The sequence below is a fragment of the Carettochelys insculpta genome, chromosome 1 (genome assembly GCF_033958435.1).
Source record: "Carettochelys insculpta isolate YL-2023 chromosome 1, ASM3395843v1, whole genome shotgun sequence".
Taxonomy (NCBI): domain Eukaryota; kingdom Metazoa; phylum Chordata; order Testudines; family Carettochelyidae; genus Carettochelys; species Carettochelys insculpta.
Genome location: NC_134137.1, coordinates 335,314,768 through 335,336,513, shown reverse-complemented (window position 1 = coordinate 335,336,513; position 21,746 = coordinate 335,314,768). Strand labels below are relative to the sequence as shown.

At 46.3% G+C, this 21,746-nt stretch overlaps 1 protein-coding gene across 1 annotated transcript in view; it reads right to left on the bottom strand.

The window, feature by feature from the left end:
• Positions 1-21,746, bottom strand: part of CPED1 (cadherin like and PC-esterase domain containing 1) — a 227,849-nt gene that overhangs the window by 133,425 nt on the left and 72,678 nt on the right. The window contains exon 7 of the mRNA XM_075015052.1: positions 17,687-17,825. Within this exon, the coding sequence (XP_074871153.1) occupies positions 17,687-17,825 (139 nt within the window). The remainder of the gene's footprint in view (positions 1-17,686; positions 17,826-21,746) is intronic.

Here is a 21,746-nt window from a genome sequence, read left to right as displayed (position 1 = left end):
CAAGATCCCTATTCAACCTTGCAAGCATTGCAACGGCCCCCCTACCAATACACCTGGCCAGTGAAAATAAATGAGGTAGAAACCACCACATTAGTAGACTCAAAGAGCGCAGTTACATTGGTGTCAGGGAAGCTAGTGGGACAGGACCAGCTGACCCAAGCCATGCTCATTGAGATTTCTTGTGTGCATGGGGATGTTAACCCAAACCCTAACCCCACCATCGCTGTGAGAGTAGAGAGTTAAGGAAGTGTCACAAATGTAACTGTGGGCGTAATCCCAGGCTTCCCTATCCATTGGTCATAGGACAAGACCTCCCTGAGTTTAATGACTTGCTACTGCAGGACTGGGCAGAAGAAGGTAGCTCACTCCAGCTCTTCCATCAATTTTCCCAGGATCTGTTCTCTGTGCCAGAGAAATCCTGGAAGATGAGGCAGGAGAGAAGGGCAGCTAAGACATTGAGAACAAAAATCTTGGCTCAAAATCTGAAGCAGGCACTTGCAGGAGGGAAAACCCACCTGACCACTAGCAGAGAAAACCTGGAAGTAAATGAGACGAAATCAGGTCCCAGTTCATCAGGGGAAGGAACTGAGGTAGGCCCCCTTGAGCTTGGACATGTTGGACCCTCCCAGGAAATTTTCAGACAGGATAAATCCCATGACCCCATCTATCAAAATTTCCATAAAGATGTGGCTGAGGTTAATGGGGTCCTTCTGGAGGGAAGGACAAAGGGTACAGGGCCTTATTATATAATTACGGGGGATCTGCTATATACAGTAGCTCGTGTACAGGACCAAGAGGTGGAACGACTTTTAGTACTTCAAAAGCACCAGAGGGAGGTACTGGAGTTAGCTCACAATCTCTTGTTTGGTGAGCATCTGGCAGTAGACAAGATCCTGGACCTACAAAGGTTCTTTTGGCCAGGGATCTACATAGAAGTCTGGAGATACTGTGCTTCTGTCTCTGAATGGCAGTTACATAGGCCCTGACCGCACCTGGGGGAACTCCTACCAATCACTGAAGTCCCCTTGAGAGACCTGTCATAATTGGGCCACTAGAGAACATAATTGGGCCACTAGAGAAGTCCACATGAGGCCATCAGAGCATACTTAGTTGTTATGGATTATGCTACCTGGTACCCAGAGGTTGTGCCCCTACGTAATACCTTGTCCACAACAACAGCAAGGGAGCTAATCCAGATTTTCTCTAGGTGACGGATACTCAAGGAAATTCTAACGGATCAGGGGACTCTCTTCATATCCAAGCTCATGAAGGACTTAGGTACTCTGCTCCACATACATGCCTGGAGGACATCAGTCTATCATGCCCAAATTGATGGTCTCATTGAGTGGTTTAACAGGACTCTGAAAAATATGATCATGAAAGTGGTAAGCCAGGATAGCAAAGACTGGGATACTCTGCTGTCATACTTCTACTGGTTCTCCCTGTTTGAGCTTTTGTATGAGCATAACCTCTGGGGGTATTCTGGACCTCTCCAAAGAGGTGTGGCAGGAGCACCCCAACCCAGGGAGGAACATCAATGATCACGTGCCCCAGATGAGGGGCAGTGTCACACCCATAGGGTGGGAACATTTAGAGAAGGTGCAGGAGGTCCGACAGGCCTATTACAACTGTCAAGCAACACTCCAGAAGTTCCATGTGGGAGACTGGGTGATGTTACTAAGGGTGAACTCCTAGCCAGGTGACAGTGGCCTTATGAGGTGATAGAAGCCATTGGTGTGGTAGACTACAAAGTTCACCAGCCTGACCAGTGGAAGCTAGAGCAAATATATCATATTAACTTGTTGAAAGCTTGGCAAGACAGAGAAGTGCACCACCCTGTAGCCAGACAAAATCTCCCCACTACAGACCAGTTTTTGCTTCCCCTCTAAGGTGCCTCAGAGCACACAGGGCACTGAACAGCAGTTAAACAGCACAGTCTTTGATGCCTTCCTAAAGGGGCCCAGATGTGCTGGCTCATCATGACCCTGAGGAACTGAAAATACAGATAGAGGGCTAGCAGGCTAACCATTAACGAAGGGCCTCAAAGAACTGCCCTTGGCTGGTACTGATAAAGTGATGCACCCACACAGCCATCCCAGGAGAGAAATCCCCACCCAAGTAAAAGAATGCCCTGCACTTCTAAATTCTTTATCTATTTCTCTGACAAGTGCAAATTAAGTAAAAACCACCCTTGTGAGAACTGGTGTCACAAAGACAGACCAGTACGATCTGGCACCATAGATAAGAAAGAGAATACATGACCCAAGGGGGTATAAAGATGGGCCCAGCAGCACACTGACTCTGAGTGCATTTTCACCAACTACCTGCTGGTCGGGTCAGGTGATTGCCTCCTGAGGTCCGCAACTGGGGACGCCCAACCTCGTATTCGTCTTTCCGCGGAACTGAGTGACTGATCCTGGCTTGGCTACGCTGGTATCGAGAGACGCAAGGAGGGTAAGATATACCCATATTAAGTAGGGTAAGATGTACCCACATTAAGGTCTCCTTTTGGTGTACACAGTTAAAGAATTAGAGCTCTATAGGTAAATGTCGTTGTATTAAGACGTCGTTGTATTGGATTGTAACGTAACCTGTTAACACCTGTACTCTGCTAGGATATAAGAAGTAGACAATAGCCTTTTGTAACCGCATGCTTATAACTGTAGCTTAATAAACTTGTAACTAGTTAAGATCTAAGCCCGACTGCTGTTACTCTCTGTCACTGCAACCCAGCCGGCACAATCAAAAGAACTTTAACCGTTTGGTTACCACAGTCTGGCCATAGGTGAGAGTGCTGAGAGCTTAGCGTAGAGTCGTGCCGCTTCCATGTGGCAGACTCCTGGGGCGCCCGTCAGTCAATACTGGCTGCCCGCTGCGAAGGAGCTCACTGCTCTAGCAGTAAAAGACTCGAGTGTTTAGGACCCTGGGTCATCCGTCAGCCTGGCCCAAGCTGCCTGCTGCGAAGGAGCACTGCGCTCTGGCAGTTAAAGACTCGGATGGTAACAAGGGCATAGTTGGTACCTCACCGCACATTACCCGGCCACCGGCTAACACCCCCCAAGAAGGGAACCCACATAAACAGGAGTTTATACTCCTTGAGTTGACCCCAGACCAATGCGCAGAAGCAGCTGACATGATTCAGAAAATTCATGATGTATTTTCAACTGAGCTCAGGAGACCAACTGAGGTTTACCATGACATAATCACGGATCCAGTAGTGAAGGTGAACGTTAAGCCCTACTGATACCCAAGGATCCAAGACAAGGTTAAGAAAATGCTGGAACTTGGAGTCACTGAGGAGTCTTGCACTGCCAGTGGTCCAATCCCATCGTGTTAGTGCCCAAGCCTGATGGAAGCCTATAGTTTTGCAATGAGTTCCAAAGGTTGATAGAGATGTCCAAATTTGATGCCTATGCCACGCCATGGGTAAATGAGCTAATCAACCAACAAAGGAAAGGCCTGATTTCTGTCTACCTTTGACTTAACCAAAGGCTACTGGCAGATCCCTCCGGCCCCATGAGCCAAAGAAAAGACAGTCTTCTCAACTCCAGAGGGTCCCTTCCTGCATACGGTCCTCCCCTTTGGCCTGCATGGAGCCCCTGCAACATGCCAAAGGCGTGTGGACAAGCTATTACGTCTGCATACCAAGTATGCAGCTGCCTACTTAGACAATTTTATTGTCCACAGCTGAATTGGGGGGCACACCTTGAGAAGGTGGAGGCTGTGCTGGAGATCCTAAGCACAGCTGGCTTACGGAAAACCCCGCTAAGTGTGTAATTGGGCTGGCTGAAGCTAAATATCTCAGGTATATTGCAGTAAGGGGCAACTCAACTAAGTGGAAGCAATACAAAATTCACCCCACCCAACCAAGTAGAAGTGGTTGGGGTATTCCTAGGGCTGGTTGGGTATTACCATAGATTCATTCCCCACTTAGCTTCAAGGGCACACCTCTTGACCGACCTGACCAGAACCCATGGACCACGGCAGCAGAAGAAGCTTTTACGGATCTGAAAACTGCCCTCTGTAGTGACCCAGTCCTCGTAGCCCCTGATTTTAAGGAGTTTATCCTGCAGACCGATGCCGCAGAAGTGGGATTGGGGCAGTGTTGTCACCAATGGCTGGGTAAGAAGAATTCCTGGTCCTATACCTCAGCAGGAAGCTCTTGCCAAGAAAACAGGTATGCCATAGTAGAAAGAGGCTGCCTTGCTGTGAAATAGGCCATGGAAGCCTATGCTATTGCCTCCTTGAACAAAAGTCTACCCTTGTCACCGATCATGCACCCCTGCAATGGATGCACCGTAACAAGGACAAGAATGCAATGATAACCAGGTAGGTTCCTATCCCTGCAGCCTTTCCACTTCCAGGTGAAACATAGTTCAGGAGTCCAGCATGGAAACATGGATGGCTCATCAAAGTTGCACTGTCTCCTGACCCAATTAGCCCAACCCTGTGGTGATGAGTGTGTAGGGTGGGGGAGGGGAGATGTGTGGCAGGGTCAGGCCAGAGAGTCCGTCAGGGTGGAGAAAGGCACCCCAGAAAGGCGAGAAGACCTGCTAAATAGAAGCAGAGGGCAACAGAGCAATCAGAAGCAGCTGGGAGGGAAATGGCTCAGGCAGACTGGGGCCAGTGGACTGCACTGCTGACTTGATGAAGGTCTTTAAAAACCTCCATAGGTGGAAGGTGTGGGGAGAGAGAGTGGGAGGAGAGGCATAGGAGAAACAAAGCAAGAGCAAAAGTTTGAGCATGAGGCATACTAGCTTCAGGGCAGGAACAGCAGGGCAGGAAGTCCCAGGAGGAGTGACTGGGCTCCCTATCACAGAGATCAATTGCAAGCCCCTGCCCCTAAGGGAAAGGGGCAAGAGAATGACCCAAACAATGGCCTGGGTAAGAGGGTCCCTTGCCACAACACATAAGCCGCATCTACACGTGCCGGCTACTTCGAAGTAGCCGCGCCAACTTTGAAATAGCGCCCGCCACTTCGACGTCTCGCCGCCTTACGTTGACTTCAAGAAAAGTGGGGGCGGGTTGTGCTCTTGGGTGCTCTGTGGTGTGGGCGTAGGGGCAGGGAGTGTTGTGGAGGATGGGGGGGTGCAGTGGGGGGCCTGCCAGTGTTCACCCCACGGCCTGGTTGAAATGGGCCCGCAGGGCCTCCCGGACCCGGATCCCCTCGGGGTCCACCTGGTGACCGGGGGCAGCAGGTGGCTGCATGTCAGCCCTTGCAGCCTCCACAGCCCAGCCCTGAAAGAATGCCTCCCCCTTGCTCTCGACCAGGTTGTGGAGTGCGCTGCATGCGCCCACAATCTGGGGGATGTTGGTGGGGCCTGCATCAAGGCGGGTGAGGAGACACCTCCAGCGCCCTTTGAGGTGGCCAAAAGTGCGCTCAACCACCTGGCACGCATGGTTCAAGCGCATGTTGAAGCGCTCCTGGCTGGCTGACAGATGGCCCGTGTAAGCGTGCATGAGCCAGGGCCGGAGGGGGTATGCCGCATCTGCGACGACGCAGAGGGGCATTGTGGTGTCCCTCACAGAGATCTCCCGCTGGGGGATGTAGGTCCCCGCCTCCAGCCGGCGGCACAGGCCTGAATTCCTGAACACCCGGGCATCGTGGGTGCTGCCAGGCCACTCAACATAAAAGTCCAGGAAGCAGCCCCGGCTGTCCACCAAGGCCTGGAGAACCACAGAATGGTAGCCCTTCCTGTTCAGGAAGCATCCTCCGCTGTGCTCCAGAGCATGGATGGGGTTATGGGTCCCATCCAGAGCCCCAAAGCAATTTGGGAAGCCCAGGCTGGCAAACCCCACAATGACGGCATCCGGGTCCCCAAGCCGCACGAGCCTGTGGAGGAGCAGGGCATTGATGGCGCGGACAACCTGCAGGGGAAGGACATGGGAGACCACCAGTGAGGGGTGTACAGGGTGTGTCTGGCCCTCCCCCCACCAGGGCTGCCCTCCCCCCAAGGGCTGCCCTCCACCCTGGGCTCCCCCCCCCGCCGTGGGTCCTCATACCTCCATGAGGACAGCCCCAACGGTGGCCTTGCCGACGCCAAACTGCTGCCCCACGGATCAGTAGCTGTCTGGAGTGGCCAGCTTCCAGACAGCGATGCCAACCCGTTTCTCCATGCTGAGGGCACACCGCATGAAGGTGTCCTGGTGCCTCAGTGCAGGGGTGAGCCACTGGCAGAGCTCCAGGAATGTCTGCCGGCTCATGCCAAAGTTCTGGAGCCAGCACTCGTCGTCCCACTCGCCGATCACCAGCCACTCCCACCAGTCGGTGCTCGTGGGGTAGCTCCACAGCCGGCAGCGTGTGCGGCGGGTGGGGGGTGGGCAGCGGAGGACAGCAGGGTCTGGGTCTGCTTCCTCCTTCCCTGGGGGCGGCTCCTCTTCTGTGAATAAAAGGTGATCAGCTGCCTCCTGCATAGCATTGAGCAGGGCGAGCACTGCTCCTGCAGGGGCGGCTGTGTGGACCTCTGGCTGCTGCTGCTGCTGCTGCTGCTGGGGGTCCATACTGCTTCGACGGGTGTGCGTGCCTGTGGCTCTGCAGACCACGTGCTGTGCAGGCTGCGTGTGTCTGGGAGGGGCCCTTTAAGGGAGCGGCTTGCTGTTGCCCCAGAAGTGCTAGTCCGCCCTGTGACCCTGTCTGCAGCTGTTCCTGGCACCCTTATTTCGATGTGTGCCGCTTTGGCGTGTAGACGCTCCCCTGCAGCGCCTACTTCGATGTGGTGCTGCCCAACATCGATGCTGAATGTCGACGGCACCAGCCCTGGAGGACGTGTAGATGCTATTCATCGAAATAACTTATTTCGATGTAGCATACACGTGTAGACGTAGCTATAGAGTCCTTACATATCCTGCTTCCAAAGAAATAAGGCCAAAAATGAGTAATTTAAACCCAGATAAAATAAAATGAGGCGAAAATAGTATAAGGTTCTGTTGTATTAGAAATTTTTCTCATTACTCAGATGTAGATTTTAATTCTGTTTTACTTTAACATTTTGGAAGGTCCTAACACAATATTAAAAGAGACCACACGAGGGCAATATTGCCACTGGTTTTCATACTGTGCAGCTCTAAGTGAGATCCCCAAATCATATTAGAAGGCAGATTTCCTACAAGCACACTGTTCCAGTTTTGTTTGCGCATATGTTAACTTGGAAAAAACTTCTTGTTTATTAAATGTTTCATATGCACAATACACAAGAGACAGTTTCAACGTTTGGTAATTTTGGCTTACATCTTGGAAGTGTTATACAACAGCAACTAACTTTAATAAGTTTTTAGTGTGCTGTGCGCTTTGAAAGTTAGTTACGAATAATATTTTAAGAGGAATATCTAAAGTTGCATAACTTCACAAAATGGGTGATTAGATCTAGAAAACTGTTATGCACCCAACTACCCATTTTGCACATGCACATACTAAGTCTACACTTGCAGAGCTATTTCAGGGTACCAAGGTATTCCAAAATAGCTACTTCATGTCTATGAAATGCACTCCCTATTTCAGAATATTTTTTTAAATAATGGATGCTCTATTTTGGCCTCCCTCTGTACCTCGTTGCAGGAGGAGTAAAGAATGAGTTGAGATGCCGCAGTATTTTGACATTTGGTGCTGTATAGACAGCACCAAATCCTGAAATAGCCCATTTTGAAATTAACTCAGAATAGGATATGTAATTTGCGTAGCACAAATTACATATCTTATTTTGAGTTTAGGGCTCAGTGTAAACATAGCCACAGCAAGTCAGAGTCACTCCAGTGGCAGTGCAAAATACTACTGACTATGTAAGGGAAAACGCCTGCCCATGAGACATAGCTGCAGCCAGGTGAAAGCAAATGCATATCCTAAAAGATAATAGATGGGAGAGTGAATAGATCAAAATAATTAACTGAGTAATTAAACTCTCTTCTGAGGGTACATCTACACCTACTGGGAGATCAACCTGGTTAGGGTCGATCTTCTTGGGTTCAATTTCACACGCCAAGTGGGGATTCATGAAATCAAACTATCAGGGTTTGACGGTCGACCCCTGTACTACTGATTATCATGAGAAGTAAGCGATGTCGGTGGGAGAGTTTCTCCTGTTGACCTCTATCAGTGAAGACGGCCAGATAAGTTGACTGTAGATATCTCGATTCCAGCTACACAATTGCTGTCACTGGAATTGCACATCTAGGATTGAATTTCAGCTCTAGTGTAGACCTGACCTAAGATTAAAAAGCTCTAATATCCATTCATCTCTTTTACTGAAGCCTATCAATATAATTCAGAAAAGTCCCTGCTGACACAGAATCACCAAATTATAGGACAGGAGGGAACTGCAAAAGGTCATCCAGGCAGTCCCCTGCACTCATGGAAGGACCAAGCACCATCTAGACTATTCCTGACAGGTTTTTGTCCAACCTGCTCTTTAAAATTATGGAGATTCCACAACCTCTCTAAGCAATTTATTCCAGTGTTTAATCACCCTGACAGTTAGGAAGTTTTTCTTATTGCCCAAACCTAAACCTCCCTTGTGGCAGTTTAAACCCATTGCTTCTTGTCCTATAATCAGCAGTTAAAGAGAATCATTTTTCTCCCTCCTCCTTGTAACAAGCCTTTTATGTACTTGAAAAATGTTATCATGTTCCCTCGCAGTCTTCTGTTTTCCAGCCTACACAAACACAATTCTTTCAGTCATTCCTCATAGGTCATGGGTTCTTTAGATTTTTAACTATTTTTATTACACTTCTGTGGACTTTTCCCCAGTTTGTCCACATCGTTTCTGAAATATAGCACCCAGAAATGGACACAATATTCCAATTAAAGCTTTATCAGTTCAAAGTACAGAGAAAGAATTACTTCTCATGTCTGCCTTACAACACTCCTGTTAATGCATCCCAGAATGATGTTTGCTTGCTTTTGCAACTGTGTTACAATGTTGACTCATATTTCGCTCCTGGTCCACTCTGACTCCTACATCCCTTTCCACAGAACTCTGTCCTAGGTAGTCATTTCCCATTTTTCTTTTTTTTGACATGACAAGCTATACAAGTGTTGTCAAAATATAAAAAACAGGACCCTTGGTTAACAATCAGCCACAACCAGGATCTTGAAGAGTAGTTAAGGGAATATTGCTCCAGAGAATCACAGTGCTAATGTGCGCACATAAAAACAAGCCCAGTCCTCAAGTACTACAAAGGATAGTGCAAAGCACCTGACAGAAATAAGTGTCCCCTTTTGGTAACTACTGCATGGCCTGTCAATGTTGAAGCCAATAATGAACAAAGAAAATGTCCACACATGAGCACGGCCAATACTGTACAGTTTGAACCTCTTTAATACTGCAATCTCTCACCCAGCAAACTCTATAATCCGGCATGATTTTAGTTAGCTGGACAACCACTTATCACGGGTGTGGCCAAGTTTCCCTTGGTCCAGTAACATTTCTTTACAGCCACCAGTCCTGGCCCTCAGCATTCTGTGCTGTTATTTAGGTGCAATTTATCCTTAAACGTCTTCCAAATGCCCAGGAGCAGTGGAAGCGTTGGTAATATGGTAAAAAATATTGTCCTCCCATCGTTCAGCAAATTCTCTCATCTGGCACTGGTCAGGTCCTGAGAGTGCTGAACGAGAGAGGTTCAACCTATATATCGGAAAGCATTTAGGTGTTAATTCTTCGCATATGTTTCATACCAAATGATCTATGCTCAATCAGCACACATAATCATTCCTGTTCATGGCAGGGGAGTTATACTCTCTCACTGAGCAATTATTTTACAGTAGATTCTTTTATATCCAGCAGTCCTGGCACTGGATGTTTGCTGGAAGATCAAATATTCCAGATAATAAATAGCAACCCCCCCGCGATAGCTCCATCAGATGGGGAACCTCATGATCCCATTGGCTAATCACAGCTCTCCTGCCTGGTGTCCACTGCCCAGAGCGGCTCCCCACAAGGTACGGGCAATATGCAAGCCTGGCAAGCAGGACATTGTCACCTTCTTCAAGCACCATCTCCACGCCATTCCCACCAATTAGGTAACAGGACAGTGGCTGAGCAGGAGCCGGCACTGAAGATGACGGGGGCGCTGAACTTCTTGTGGGGCTTGCACATGGCCACACTGCACAGGGAACTACTCTGGGTGATGGACACCAGGCGGGAGAGCAGAGGAGTCAGATGGCCACACATGCATGAAGCATGAAGGGAGGCTGGGCAGGTGCTGAGCGGGCCAGCTCAGGAGGGGTGGGGTGATGCACAAGAAGCAGCCATTCACATGTCTGTTTGGTGGCAGGGTGTTGCTCAAGTGCTCAGAGCAGTAGTTACCAAAAAGGGGACACTTATTTCTGTCAGGTGCTTTGGGCTTTATTTTATGTGCTTTTTTTTATGTGCTTTTTGGGTTTTTTTTTATGTGCGCACATTAGCACTTTAATTCTCTGGAGCAATGGTGTTGCCAGGAGGGCTTTGGCTTCCTCGACCATGGGATGCTATTCCAGGAAGGATTCCTAGGCAGAGGTGGAGTTCACCTTCTGAGGAGAGGGAAGACCCTATTTGGACACACACTGGCTAACCTAGTAAGGCTAGGTTTGAAGGGGACAGGGAAGCAAAGCCCACGGGTAAGTAGAGAAGATGGAGATCTGGGAGATGGGTCGGAAATGGGAGGGAGCACGGGCTATAATGGCAGAGAAAAAGGAGGGTTAGGGCACAAATGGGAGGCAAGATCAAATTGATATTTTAGATGCCTATATACATATGCAAGAAGTATGGGTAATAAGCAGGAAGAACTGGAAGTGCTAATAAATAAATACAACTTTGACGTTGTTGGCATCACGGAAACTTGGTGGGATAATACACATGATTGGAATGTTGGTATGGAAGGGTACAACTTGTTCAGGAAGGACAGACAGGGAAAAAGGGAGGAGGTGTTGCCTTGTATATTAAAAATATGCACACTTGGACTGAGGTGGAGATGGACATAGGAAATGGATGTGTTGAGAGCCTCTGGATTAAGCTAAAAAGGGGATAAAACAACGGTGATGTCGTATTAGGAGTCTACTACAGGCCACCTACCCAGGTTGAAGAGGTGGATGAGGCTTTTTTTAAACAACCAACAAAATCATCCAGGGCCCAGGATTTGGTGGTGATGGGGGACTTCAACTATCCAGATATATGTTGGGAAACTAGCACAGCGATACACAGATTATCCAATAAGTTCTTGGACTGCATTGAAGACAACTTTTTATTTCAGAAGGTTGAAAAACCTACCAGGGGGAAGCTGTCCTAGATTTGATTTTACCAGATAGGGAAGAACTGATTGAGAATCTGAAAGTGGAAGGCAGCTTGGGTGAAAGTGATCATGAAATCATAGAGTTCACAATTTTAAGGAAGGGTAGAAGGAAGAACAGCAAAATAGAGACAATGGATTTCAGGAAGGCAGATTTTGGTAAACTCAGAGAGCTGGTAGGTAGGGTCCCGTGGGAAACAAGACTGAAGGGAAAAACAACGGAGGAGATTTGGCAGTTTTTCAAAGGAACATTACTAAGGGCCCAAAAGCAAGCTATCCCGCTGTGTAGGAAACATAGAAAATATGGCAAAAGACTGCCTTAGCTTAACAAGGAGATCATGTGTGATCTCAAAATAAAAATGGAATCATATAGAAAATGGAAACTAGGACAAATTATGAAGGATGAATATAGGCAAACAACACAGGAATGCAGGGGCAAGATTAGAAAGGCAAAGGCACAAAATGAGCTCAAATTAGCTAGAGGCATAAAGGGAAACAAGAAGGCTTTTTATAAGTACATTAAAAGCAAGAGGAAGACCAAGGATAGGGTAGGCCCATTGCTCAGTGAGGAAGGAGAAACAGTAATGGGAAGCTTGGAAATAGCAGAGATGCTTAATGACTTCTTTGTTTCAGTCTTCACTGAGAAGTCTGAGAAACAAATGCCTAACATAGTGAATGCTAGTGGGAAAGGGGTAGGTTTAGAAGATAAAATAAAAAGAGAACAAGTTAAAAATCACTTAGGAAAATTAGATGTCTGCAAGTCACCAGGGCCTGATGAAATGCATCCTAGAATACTCAAGGAGCTGATGGAGGAGGTAACTGAGCCATTAGCTATCATCTTTGGAAAATCATGGGAGACAGGAGAGATTCCAGAAGACTGGAAAAAGGCAAATATAGGGCCCATTTATAAAAAGGGGAATAAGAACAATGCAGGAAACTACAGACCAGTCAGTTTAACTTCTGTGCCAGGAAAGATAATGGAACGTGTAATTACGTAAATCATCTGCAAACACTTGGAAGGTGGTAAGCTGATAGGGAACAGCCAGCATGGATTTGCAAAGAACAAATCATGTCAAACCAATCTGATAGCTTTCTTTGATAGGATAATGAGCCTTGTAGATAAGGGAGAAGCAGTGGATGTGGTATACCTAGATTTTAGTAAGGCATTTGATATGGTCTCGCATGATATTCTTACCAATAAACTAGGCAAATACCACTTAGATGGGGCTACTATAAGGTGGGTGCAAAACTGGCTGGATAACCATACTCAGTGAGTAGTTATTAATGGTTCTCAATCCTGCTGGAAAGGTATAACAAGTGAGGTTCCACAGGGGTCTGTACTGGGACCGGTTCTGTTCAATATCTTCATCAACGATTTAGATATTGGCATAGGCAGTACACTTATTAAGTTTGCAGGTGATACGAAGCTAGCCAGCGTTGCAACTGCTTTGGAGAATAGGGTCAAAATTCAAAATGATCTGGACAAATTGGAGAAATGGTCTGAAGTAAACAGGATGAAGTTTAATAAAGAAGAATGCAAAGGGCTCCACTGAGGAAGGAGCAATCAGTTTCACACATACAGACTGGGAAGCGACTGTCTTGGAAGGAGTACGGTGGAAAGGGATCTGGGGGTTATAGTGGACCACAAGCTAAAAATGAGTCAACAGTGTGATGTTGCAAAAAAAGCAAACATGATTCTGGGATGCATTAACAGGTGTGCTGTGAACAAGACAAGAGAAGTCATTCTTCTGCTCTGCTCTGTGCTGATTAAGCCTCATCTGGAGTATTGTGTCCAGTTCTGGGCGCCGCATTTCAAGAATGATGTGGAGAAATTGGAAAGGGTCCAGAAAAGAGCAACAAGAATGATCAAAGATCTAGAAAACATGACGTATGAAGACCACCTGAAAGAATTGGGCTTGTTTAGTTTGGAGAAAAGAAGATTAAGGGGGGACATGATAGAGGCTTTCAGGTAACTAAAAGGGTGTCATAAGGAGGAGGGAGAAAACTTGTTCTTCTTGGCCTCGGAGGATAGAACAAAAAGCAACGGGCTTAAACTGCAGCAAAGGAGGTTTAGGTTGGACATTAGGAAAAAGTTCCTAACTGTCAGGGTGGGCAAACACTGGAATAAATTGCCTAGGGAGGTGGTGGAATCTTCATCTCTGGAGATATTTAAAAACAGGTTAGATAAGTGTCTATCAGGGATGGTCTAGACAGTACTCGGTCCTGCCATGAGGGCAGGGGACTGGACACAATGACCTCTCAAGGTCCCTTCCAGTCCTACCATGTTATGATTCTATGATTCAGTTCATGGTGTTCCAAGCTTTCCAGCACAATAAGGAGAGAGGCAGCGATGATGGCTCGAGGTGGGACAGAATGTGGGTTATCTGAGAATTCCGGTTGATTGAATATCAGGTAAAACAAAGTTTACTGTATAAGGTTTCTATTTTTTTAAAGATACAGATGGTACATAAAGCCACTGTAAACCTGTCACTATAACTGGGATGAGTAAAAGTGAGTTGTAAGAATTATTTACAGCAGCTTATTTTTTTTAAAAATTGATGTGATTTTCTAAACAGCTACATGACATTGTTTAATTACTTAAACTTCATTTTTATATGTTGTCTCCAATCCAAGCATTTTATATTTAATAAGTCTCAATTCTTTTCAAAATTCTCAACAGCGTATAATCAGCTATATGAGTGGCAAGCAACCTGCAGCCACAAACCACATGCAGCCTGCTGGTGCTTCACCTGCAGCCCATAAACACCCTGCCTGCACCCATCCTCCACACTTCTCTCATGCACCGGAGCCTGGCACTTCCTACGCCTCCCCGTCCTGCACAACACAGTCACAAATTGCCTGACTTGTGCTCCATCCCTGCTCCTCCCTCTCCCTCCCAGAGCGGGAATACCGCAAGTCAGCTGTTTGTGGCATTCCATTACAGGACGGAAGGGAGGTGGAGGAGCAAGGCTGGAGTACACGTCACACAATTTGCATGCTCCAAAGTACTGGGAGGCAGGGAGAGGAGCAGATAAGTATCGGCCTCTGTGTCCCAGTGTGTGAGAGGTGCGTGTGGGATGGGGGACTGATGGGGGGCTGCAAGGCCACAAGTGGAAACCCAGTGGGCTGCTGAGGCCCACTGAGGTGTAGGAGTGCCACTCATACAGCCCACCCACTATTCAGGGTTGCCGATCCTGAGCTCCACAGTTACCATATTTATTATATTACTTTTATGCCAGTTAGGCCAGACTGCTACAGTGAACATATTTTGTCTGAAGTAAGCCAATTTGTAGCAGGTCAACTCCGGTGCTAGGTCATTTTCTGACTCATAATGAACAGGAGGACTAACCAGCAGAGCAGAGACATTTTTATATATGCTTCTTCACCCATTAGTTAGTTTCATATCAGACAGATGAATGAATTATGCTGTACAGCATTATTTCAGGCAATTCATACGTGCTGACAATTCATCAGCATGACAGAATCCCAAATGGACCAGCACAAGACTCAAATAAATGGCAGAAATTGGTAAAAGCCCTATGCACCTGAGAGCATGGGAGAATAAGAAAGAAAAATACCAACTGACAGCGCACGGATATAACATCAGGCATGTCCATGCCAAGGTTTTGTTTTTTATTTTTTTAATTGAATAGACTGAGCTCCTTGGGAGGAGGGTACAGGAGAGACATATTATAAACACTCCTAGAACATTTTCTCTAGGTCTTTTTCCTCAGTTCCCAACGATATCAATGTCTCTTACTTTAATCAGTGAGCAACAGATCCCAGAACACCCTTACTGCTGGTATGTAGCTCCAAAAGTCATTTACAACAAGCAATGAGCCATGTTTCCTTCATGCATGTGAGAGATACTGCACTAAGAAATCCACAGTTTAGAACCTTAGACTGAACATTTCTAGTTATTATAAGTCAAATTCCTCAGTTCTCAGTAACTGGCATAGCCTCACTGGCTTCATTCAGAGATCCTGGTTTATTGTGTCTGATGTGCTATAAGCGGGTAACTGGCATTGTAGCTTTGGCTGAACACACTGTGAAGTGTATTGAAAACAAGCTGTACGAGCATGCCAAAATAGTATGTAGCTAGCTGACAGGGACCAAACCACTACCATATCCAAAACAAAAAGCCCCTTTTTGTGTCTCCTGCACAGTACATCTGACGCTGTATAGTACCAAACACAGCAATCCTTTATACATTTTTCACACGTGTTAGCTGCTCACACCTACGGAATTCCAATTGTTAGATTATAGAGAGCCTTGCTTTCACTAGTTATTTCCGGGAGACTCTCTGACTTCTCTCAAGCTCTATATTGAACATATTGTTTATAGTTAGAAGCAGCCTAATATAGCCTGTTCTCCCCATCATTGTATTAATTTGCATTTAAATGTACATCATTATAGAAGTGTTTTCTCTGGTACTACTTTTTGTATAACTCCTGCCATTCTGACAACTCTGTCCAAAGCTGTGAAAGATATAGAATCACAGAGGCTGTAACCAGACTATGGTCTATGTGCTGCTACTTCCATCTGTCACTTCTATTGCTTCTTCAGAAAATTTTGCAGATGGTGGCTGATGTGCCTCTTTGCTGTCTTATATTAGTGCTGATTGTTTTCCAGAGTGCAAGGCCACAATTACTATTGGTTATTGTCCTGCAAGCTAGTTCCTAGTTACAGGATTATAAGGATGATCCTGGACGCCTGTAACATTTTAGTTAACTTAAAATGCAGTTAAACTCAGAGGAAGTAGAGGTCTGTTCAGTGGGTGACTCAGATGAGGAAGACCAGTTCATTTCCACAAGTGGAGATGATAAAAAGGAGCAACAACATTGCCTCGCAGGCTTCAATATGCCCCTAACATGTTAATATTAAGTAGGATTCAGATGCCAGCACTCATTCTGGCTTAGACCCAAATTGTACTTCCTACCCAAGTGACTCATTTGGGATCTGGGGATCTCCTTGTGGGCAAAAGGCAAGGGATGCAGATTTGCCCACCCTTGGGCAAAGGTGCAGGGGCTGAAATATTGCAACATCCCAAAAAAGCCCCAGAGAAGGCTTTGCAGCTCTAGTGCTTCCTGCCTGCAGAAGGAAGGATGGAATGATCTACAAGGGATCCTCTAGCACTGTATGAAGAGCTGAAATGTCACAAGCACAGTTCCTGTTAAATGGAACGGACACCCATGAGAAGGCAGGAGCCACTGGGTGAGATAGATGGGGGAAGCAGATGGTGGCAGCCTCTTCCCAGCCACCTGGAGAAGACAATATCTTATCTATTTTAGACACTTATAAATAGGCTTAGCAAGAGCCGATTATATGTCTTTATGCACTTTGAAAGTTCTTATCAATTTAAGCTTTCAGAATTGTATGAAATTGTGAATGTGGGAGTGCCAGACAATTATTTAATGCCAACAGACGCTGCAATTCAAAAAGCTGAAGCTTTAAACACATTAAAACACATACTGTCAACACTATGTGTCAAAATATACAAAGTGAATATCTTTTAAAGTCAAACTTTAGTATGTTTTCAAGTTGCATTTTTCCTATTTTGCCCAGCTGTAAATTTCTGTTATTACCAATGGAAATGTTTTCTCAACAATTTCTTCATATGCAGTGAAAGTGGCATTTACTGGCATTTACCAATTAAAATCAAATCCTCTCAAGCTTATTTACAAAGCATCCCTTTTCATAAAACCTCAGATCCTAAGGCTGGTGCACAGGAGACCCACTCCCTCCACCTTAAACCAGCCGTTATTTTCTATACTGATTTTACTTTCTTCCATAGCAGATGAACGTCAAGAGAGGAAAAGCTTCAGCGCTGCAGTTTATGCACGGTGGTGTCTGACAGCTCAAACACAGCTTGGCATCTGCTCTTGCACAGTGCAGCCAAAACACAGATGCCCTGATAACCCTGTTGTGCATGACAATATGCCCTCAGCTCTACTCTTTTGTCTGGCCAATGAAAGCTCTGTATGAAAAGCCTGTTTATTGTTAGTGAAGGAATGGCTTCTTCTTGAGGAAGAAGTCTCAGAGGGGTAGCTGTGTCAGTCTGCAGCTTCAACAATAACAAGCAGTCCTGTAGCACCTTAACAATCTCATTTGGGACCTGGGGATAGTCCTGCAGGTGGGAGGGAGGGAGCTGCAGTTTTGCCCATCCTCAAGCAGACGTGCAAGGTATGGAATGGTCGGGCCAAGCGCGCGAGTTCATGCTTCCACAGTCATGACCTCACACATACAAGCTCACATTGCTGGAGGCATTCTAAAAATGACTCCCCCATGGCATGAGCCCACACACAAATTTGTGAGTCTTTAAGGTGCTACAAGACTGCTCGTTATTGCAGAAGGCAGAAGAACCAGATTGTCAGCCTTCCTACCACTGTACTTTGAGTGAATGAACCAGTTAGAAACAAAGAGATTTTACCTTTAAAGAAAAGTGCTTCTTCTTGGGAGGATGCCAGACAATGGCAGTTGAATGAATGAATGCCCGCAAAGGTGTTAAGGATGTCACTAGCACATACACTTTCATGATGATGGAGAAGTCTTGAGCTGGTATAGAACTCCTGGAAAATAAGAACAATTCAGTGTTAGGAAAGTGCTTGCTTCCTTTATGTCACAAGGAAAAAGAGGTGTAAGAATACTGAAAACAGAAGACTTTTTCCCAGTGAAGTGGCACAAGGGATGAAACCAAGTTGGGTGGAACAATGCTTTGAACCAAGTCTGTTTTTACTGCTTGAAAGGTTTATTTGATTGTAATTCACAGACAAAAAGCTACAAGATGGTGTCATGGTTGACAGAAGGTATCACAGACTTATAAGTAAAAAACACATTAGAGCAAAGTCATAATTAGTGAACACAGACAGACATTTTGTAAGAAATCCAAGAGGAAGAAATAAGAACAGGAAGAAATCCAACAACAGGAAGAAATAGTAAGAGAAACCCTATGCCGGCCATGATCAGCTGCTGGCTCTCTTGGTCATCCATCTTGTTAAAAATGTTAAAATATGTTACTGTTTTTATGTCTGTGTATTCACGTCTATAAACCAATTCATAAAGTTTTTACATCTTATTTTCCTACACATGCCAAAAGGTTTTGGGGTTTTTTTTCATATGAACACAACCACAATTTCTGTCGGTTTGTATGACATTAGGCAGGTTGGGAGGTCCCTGCTAATTGCAGGGATAAAAATTGGGGCCCAACATAAAAAGTTGTCTCCCCCTTCCTTAGGTGACACAAGACCAGGGATTCATTGGTAGGTTTGGTCCACTGGCTGGATCATTAGCTTCCCCGTTCCCAGCCTGGTCCTGAGAGTGAGTGTAACATGAATGCCAATCCATTATATTTAAGTGGACACCGCACCCTAAAACACCATTGTTGTGTGCCTGTCGTTATTGCATGACATCGCTGAAGAGAATTTTCGAAGAACGTATCCCTTGAGATATCATCACAGGATATCATCTTTTATTTAAGATTAATCTTTAATTTCTGGAGACTCCAAGACAATCCTGGAGACTCGGCAACAAGAGAGGAAGTTGAGATCAGTGCCTACATAAAATACTATAAAGGACTATGACATGTGGTAATGGCCCTTTATAACCTAGTGAACAATAGCCTGAGCAGGTTTTGATTTGGAAATGATAGGGTTGCAAGCAGGCCGTTTGTCCAGGATTTCACTAGACAGTCCTGTTTTTCTAGGGTTTGTCTCCAGTCCAGTACTCAGATAAAATCAGAGGTGGTTTAGTCAGTACTGGTCGTGGTACCCTTTGGTAGAATGCTCCCCGGGCATGACCTCACACATACAAGGTCACATTGCTGGAGGCAGAACAGCACGTTCTGCAAAATGATACTCCCCATGGTATGAGCTCTCACACACCCAGTGTCCAGGGTCAGGCTGGCAAAGGGTTGGGTCGTGCAACTCCTGCAAATATGAGAAAGTCCAGTTTTGTAGGAATGCATCAGAGGCCACCCTACAGTGATGTCCAGCTATTGTTCTAGTGCTACGCTGGTCTGCAAGGAATCAGCTGTAGGATTTTAGTGCCACATTCAAGAGATTAAAAATCAAGAGACTGGCTCAGAATCATGAGATTTAAAGTATATCTCATATTGAGTGTTTTTAGGTCAGTCTCTTGATTCTTGATCTCCTCCCACTTCCGTCTCCAAAGTGTGTGCAAGTGACGGTGTCTGCTGCCCACGCTCCCACACGTAGCAGGTGTTTGTGACCCTTTCCGCAGGAGCTCAGATTGCCACATCTGCTCCTCACCTGCCCAGCAATTAACCCTGTCCCCAGTATCCCATCAGTTCTGTACCCACCAACCCATCTCAATGCAGCTCCCCTCAGTTCAGTCCCCAGCCCCCAGCATCACCACCCCCTCAATACAACCCTTTACCCGATCAGCCCCCACTGCACCCTCCCACAACTCAGCCCCTCTGCACAAAACCCACCACCAACACAGCTCTCCCACACCATCAGCCCCCAGCTTCTTACTTCGGCCTCCCCTTCACCCCCAGTCCATAGTCCAGCCCTCCCAGCCTCACTGCTACTTCTTAGGGTTCTTTCCCCTCCCCAAGCCTGGTGGGGGTGGCCGCAGGGGGTCCCTCTCCCACTTCCTAGGCTGGTGGAGGAGCAGCTCCACAGAGCTGACGGCAGGAGCCTGGCCCCACCATCCCACACCCAGGGCGGGAGGCAGCAGGAAGGCCTGCGGCACCCAGGGAGGATGACAGGATTTTAAAGTAAAATTAAGCCTTGCTTTTAGAACTCTCAGATATCAGGATTTTGTTTTCAGTCGTGGCTGAGAAAAACAATGCCTGATGCTTGATATTTCTCTTGCGAGATCCTGAGTGGGGCACAATTTTACTCAGAAATTGCGACTCTCATGACCAGTTTACAAGTTGGCATGTCTGGGAGAAAGCACTCCAATGCAGGAAAATTATTATTTAAAAGCCCGATATTGTTACCTTTGGGGAAAATTCACTGATTTAGTCATTGTCTCATTTAATGGGTACTGTGAACATTAATGTTAATTCAGTGAACGACATAAAGAGAAGACTATAAAATGCTGGATAGTACCTGTGATCCAGTAGCAAACAACACAGGACTCTTGCATTCTGCTTCCAGCTCTTTGTTGCCTTCTGCAATGCATGAAACCTTTTCAGGCCTCAGTTTACTCAAATGTGGATTTGGATTCACTGCACTTGCCTACTTCAGAAAATTGTGAGGAGGTGCAATATTGTAGAAACAAATCTTCTTCTCTCCTCTGCAGCAAAGGAGGAAGTAACAATCTGGGAATATATGTGTTTATGAATTTTGTGTGTGTCAGGCTGCAGACTCCATCTTAAATGTGAAACCTTTTGTCTCCTTCATGGTCTGTTTGTCCCTATGTTGGATGGAGAGTCCAAAAGCTGGAGGCAAAGCATAATAGAGGACAGTTGACTCTAAATATCTTGTCTTTGGAAAGCTATTAATTCTAGACAAAAGACTGGTTCCTGCTCGGAACTCATCTTTTTGGCAATCAGGTCGCTGAGCAGGGGTTTGTGCTCATATGGGGAAGCTGGCAAGCGTGTCCCTGACACAGAGGGTCTAAGGGTTTGAAAAGGGCAGAAACTGTTCTGCTCAAATGGGCTATTTTCTCCAGTCCACGAGGAAGAAGTAGCGTGCAACTCCTCATGACACAAGGGACTCCTTATTTGTCTCCCGGACCCCATATGGTCCCCAACGACTCACAAGGGAAGGGAGAGCGAGTGAGGGGCATTGCAGTGGGAACATATATTGCTTTGTACCAGCTGTGCTGTCTCTTGCTTTATGCAATAAGCAAAAGCAGAAATGTGCTAGACTCTGCAGTAAGTGTGTTGTAACTGCTCTGGTAGCGCCGTGAGGGAAATGAACTGGAACAAATCTGGGATAGGGTGAGTTTAAACGCCGGGTTTTATTGAGGTGTTAGCACTGATCCTTTAGGCCTGGGGCAGGTGGGCAAAGGAGATCCTTTCCCAGGTACAGGTAGCAGACTGAGAGCCAGTGCTCAGGGAATGTGCCAGAGAGCCCAAGGTAGGAACCAGTGCTACAGACTGGTGAGAAGCTTAATCTTCCTGGGGAGATCTGGAGCACAGAAGCTTGGCTGTCCTGCACAGCAGTCCTAGCAGGGCAGTCAGGCTCTGTCTCAGAGGATCTCAGGCAGCAGGATCTGTAGGGTTCTGCTAAAACAGAAGGATTTAGAGACCCTGTGCTGGGAGGGCATACTCCAATACGCCAGAGCCAGCTACTGGGGGGCTCTGTGCAGAAGAGCTTATGGGTTGTGGGCAGGGTAGGCCAGGGCACAAACAGGGCATGGGTTGATAGATCTGCTACTGTTACATATTATTCAGAAGTGTGCATGTATCTGTGCCTGCATAAGTGATTAAATTATCACAATTATCAGTGAGTTTGAAGGTGCGTGTGTGTATACACTAAGGCTGTGTCCGCACTATAGGGTGCGTCGACATAACTTAT